Source organism: Elephantulus edwardii, unplaced genomic scaffold (assembly GCF_000299155.1).
Source record: "Elephantulus edwardii isolate Elephantulus edwardi_28Jun2011 unplaced genomic scaffold, EleEdw1.0 scaffold00036, whole genome shotgun sequence".
Taxonomy (NCBI): domain Eukaryota; kingdom Metazoa; phylum Chordata; class Mammalia; order Macroscelidea; family Macroscelididae; genus Elephantulus; species Elephantulus edwardii.
The window spans coordinates 6,847,190-6,852,197 of record NW_006399786.1 but is presented as its reverse complement, the minus strand read 5'-3'; the positions used below and the strand labels follow the sequence as shown (position 1 = coordinate 6,852,197).

At 37.3% G+C, this 5,008-nt stretch overlaps 1 protein-coding gene across 1 annotated transcript in view; it reads right to left on the bottom strand.

The window, feature by feature from the left end:
• Window positions 1–5,008, bottom strand: part of EPSTI1 (epithelial stromal interaction 1 (breast)) — a 220,995-nt gene that overhangs the window by 22,906 nt on the left and 193,081 nt on the right. The window contains exon 10 of the mRNA XM_006884612.1: window positions 1,587–1,660. Within this exon, the coding sequence (XP_006884674.1) occupies window positions 1,587–1,660 (74 nt within the window). The remainder of the gene's footprint in view (window positions 1–1,586; window positions 1,661–5,008) is intronic.

Sequence of the window (5,008 nt, the reverse complement as noted above, 5' to 3'; positions counted from 1 at the left end):
CTCCTCATAGAGCCCAGCCTCTCAGATAATCTGCTCTGCATACAGGTTGAAAAGGTATGGAGATAGGTTCATCCTAGAGAGGGTAAAGCCAGGCTGCTCCTTGAAGGAAAGGATTCTGAAGCTTCATCTGACATACTTTGGACATATTGCAAGGAGGGACCAATCCTTGGAGAGGGACGTCATGCTTGGGAGGATAGAGGGATAGCGCAGGGGAAGAAGACCCTCGATAAGGTGGATTGATTCAGTGACTAGCATAATCATGGTAGATGTGTCAGAGACAGTGAAATTGGCACAGGATAAAGCAGGTTTAGGGCTGTTGTACATAAGGTCGATATGAGTTGCAGGTGACTCGAGGGCACATAACAACAATAACAATAACATTCCTCCTTCACTGTTTCCCACTTTTGCAATTCAGTCATTAATGCATCTTGATTGCATGTTGGGTCCATTTTGGACTGCAAGATACGGTAAAAATTCTCATTTTCTTCCTCTTTTGCTCTAGATGTAGAAGCATGTGTTTGAATAATAGTCACTTTAACATATCTTCCTTGTATGAGTATAAATTTTATTCTAACACTCACAACATTGTATTTCAAGATAGAATTTGAAATTTACTTTTTTACTATGAATGCAACACCATTCTTCTTCTGCTTTTCTTTCTCAATGGAGTATACCATATGATTATCTGATTCAAAGTGGACAAAGCTAGTCCATCTCATCTCATTAATGCCTAGGATGTAAATGTTTTTTCATTCCATTTCCTTTTTAACAATCTTCATATTTTCAACATTCAAGCTACATATATTCCATGTTCTAATTATTAAATGATGTTTGTTATTGTCTTTCCTCATTTCAACTGACTTCCAATCTGGGCTCCACTACTTCATTACTATAACTATCCTCATCCCTCTAGTGTTCACAAAGGTATTCAAAGGCCTGTTCTCTAAGAATTGGATGGCCAATCCTAATTCCTAGTCTGTCCCAATCTGGGAGCTCTACCAAACCTTGTTGCCCATGAGTAATCATTATGGTATTTGAGACACCAAAGGCATACCTTTAAGTATCACAGCAACCTCAAATTACCTCAGTACAGCAAACTGACAGACTAGTCGGACAGACAAGCTTGAACAATGTTTCCCCCAAACACAATTAACACCAGGCCTTCAGGATTGCAGCACAGTTTCTTGCCACTAGGCCTTTGAGGAGTAACAAGTTAATTATTGCACCACTAACTAACAGGTCAGCATTTGGAAATTAGTAGCTACTCCTCAGCAGCAATATGGGCATTCTGCTTTCATAAAGATTTATAGCCTTGAAAACCTAATCAAGGATTGAGCCAGAATCAACTTGATGGTAGTATATGGGTTATTAAGCACTATTGTCCAGTATTAGGAAAAAGATAACAAATACACTATTAAAAACTACTTATCTTTTAATATTATATTTTAAGATTACCCCCCCAAAAAAAATCCCATTAGTCAATACAAAATATTTAATGGTACATTTTATCTGAGATTGTAAAACACTGCAAAAATTTTGCAGTTAATTGGTTTAAGCAAAGAGACTTCTTTTATTGGCAATATTACCTCCGATGTTCAATTTGGTGAGTTTGTGCTCTTTCTTCCTCTTTTTGCTGTCGCTTAAACTCCAGAAATTCACTCTAGGAACAATAAAATTTTTAAAATATGGTTTTCAATTAACATGGTTGAATAGAAGACATCCAACTCAATTTCACATTTAACCTTAGCTAGTGTAATATTTCTCTTTTGAAACTTCTACTTAAGTGCCATCTATGTAAAATTATTTTCTTATAGCAAAAATAATTGTCGTAGAGTTAAACAATTTTGCTGTGTGCATGAAATTGTAAATGTAAAAAGCCAATGTGCACAGTCAAGATATTAGACCAATAAGAATAACACATACAGTGGAGAAAGCACAATGTGAGTCAAACTTACCCATATCTTACCAAAAAATTGTATTTACTCAGGTTCCTGAAGAATGTCACACAATATTGTTTCTTCATGTTTGTCTAGAACCTCTCTTCCATTAAATTTATTATTGTTAGGTGTTATTGAATGAAATGCAGATCATAGTGACCCTAGGTACAACAGGACAAAACACTGCCGGACCCTGCACCATCCTGGTAATTGCTTTTATGTGTGAGTCCACTGTTGTAGGCATTTTGTCAATCTGTCTCATTAAAGGTCTTCCTCTTTTTCCAATGACCATCTACTTTACCAATTACAATATCCCTCCTCCAGTAACTGGCCTCTCTTGATAACATGTCCAAAATATGAGAGACAAAGTTTCACCATCTTTACTTCTAAGGGCATTATGTTTTCTTCCAATGCAAACTTGTTTATCCTACTTGTTTATGCTACGGCATAGTAAAGTCAATATTCTTCACCAACTCCATCATCCCCTTTATTCATTTCCCACCTTTTGTATGCATAAATTGTTGTGATGGTGGTGGTTGTTAGATGCCATCAAGTACAACGCATAATGACCATATGTACAGCTGACCTGAACTCTGACCTATCCAGAACCATCCTCATCAGTTCTAACATACAAGAAGCCATTGCTGAAGTCATCGTGTCAGACCATCTCACTAGAGGTCTTCCTCTCCCTTGCTGACCATCCATCTTTCCAAGAATGATTTCCCTTTCCAAGAAATAGCTTTACCTAGCTGTCCAAGATATGAAAGAAAGCTTCACCATCTTTGCCTCCGAGGAGCACTCCATCTACACTTTTCCCAACACATTATTTTTGTTGTTATTGTTCTTTTGATAGTCCATGGGCTATTCAGCCCTCCTCTCCAGCACCACAATTCAATGGAGTCAATTTTTCTGTCATCCTCATTCATTATCCAGCTGACTAAAATACGGCGATGTGGGTCAGGATACCATAATTTTTTTAACACTTTTTAAAAAGCTTCTTGGTATCAGATTTGCCAAGTGTAAAATACATTCTTTGATTTCCTGACTGCTAGTTCCTTGGTGTTGATTGTAGACCCAAATAAAAATGTAATATTTGACAACTTAAATATTTTCTATTTACCATGATGTTATTATTCCTTAGATGGGATTTCTAACTTCTAACTTGCTGAATTTCATTTCAGAAGAGATAACTCCCAGACTCAGTTCTTATGCTCTTAGTATATCAGGGACCCATCAAGTTAGAATTGACACTTAGCTGACCCTCCAATTGATTTTGAGAGGCTGTAAATTACATGAAAGCAGGCTGTCCATTATTCTCTCAAGGAGTTGCTGATGAATTCAAACTGCCAGAGGGATGCCACCTTTTACATAGTGATACAACTCTACCCACAAGACCACCAGAGTTCCTTACCAGGGAACTGGGTCCCAGGACTTCCCTAATATGTAACAATCTAACACATGACAATGAGTTTTAGCTGCACATCATGACATAAAAAGCAGAGAGAAGAAAACTAACTGGCCAAAGTCTTAACGTAGTAATCGAAAGCTGCAATGGTAGAGGAAATAGTGTCACATCTTGGCAAATATAGGTTAATTGACATGTGATTTTTAAATTCCAGAACTCATTTAATGAACAGTATAAAATAAATCCAAAGTTCAGATTGATATTCAATTTTATGCAACTTTGTTTCAAGGCTTTTTTTAATTTTCTGTAGTCTCCAAAACCAAAAGACTAGTTTCTTATTTGTTCTACCCTGTCCTGTAGGGTCACTATAAGTCTTGAACTGATGCAAGGGCACAAACAAAAACAAATCCCTGAAGCATACCATTTCATTACTATCCTGATTATTATCAAGAGGGTCCTGGTGGCACATTTATGTGTGTGACTGCTAACTGAAAGACTGGCAGTTTGAACACACCTCGTAGATTTACCGGAGGAAGAACTAGTCATCTGAGCCCATGAAAGATAGAGGCTACAAAATTCTATAGTTACATGAGGAGTTATGGCCTGGAATTGACTCGAGGGCACCTCACAAGAATCATCATCTAGTGCCAACAAGGGAAAGTGAGAATTTTCTAAATAACTGAATAATATTCATTCATTCACTAAGTATTTAATAATCAACTGTCTGATATCAGGCCTTGTACTACAGACAGACTCACTGTCCACAATGGAAAGCAAAATCCTCTACCTTATTTTCTATTTTATCACTATAATATCTGTAAGTAATTTTAAGCTGTCAGTCTAAAACTAAGGTATATCTGATCCAGAGCATGGTCTTCTCAATTGCTTGCTATGCATCTGAGAGCTGGACAATGACTAAGGGTGATAGAAGAAGAATCAATGTCTTTCAGCTGTAGTGCTGGAGAAGAGTATTGAACATACACCATCAACTGCCAAGAGAACAAACAACTTTGTCCTAGAGAGAGTGAAACCATTAGTTCCTGGGAGATAAGAATTGAGAAGCTCCATCTCTCATACTTTGGGCATGTCACCAGGAGGAACCAGTTCTTGGAGAAGCATATCATGCTTAGAAGGGTAGAATGTCAGCACAGAAGAGGAAGACTGTGCATGAGATGGATTGGCACAGTGTCTATGGCTATGGGGTCAGGTGTGTTAGAAATGGTCAGGTGACAGGAGTACAAAACGAAGGCTGCATAGTGGAGTGGACCTGGGGGGAGGGGTTGTAAGACAAGAAAATAATTTTTCTTTTACTTTTCTTTTTTTTTTCTCCATGTATCATGATGTTGCATATTAACTTTTTTATTCTTAATGATAAAATGTAATTCATATTAAAGTCTTCTGCAGTGTTTCAAGTCCTCACGTTCAGCAAGCATGGATGTATTATTTACATAATGCAGATTGTTGATGAGTCTTACTCTGATCCTGATGCCACATTCTTCTTTGTAGAGTCTAGCTTCTTAAATGACTTGCTCAGTGTACAGTTTGAACAGATTTGGAGAAATAATATAGCCCCAATGCTCACTTTTCTTGATTTTAAATCACACAGTGTTCCCTTGCTCTCTTTGGACAATAGCTTCTTGGTCTACATATAGATTTCATATGAGCA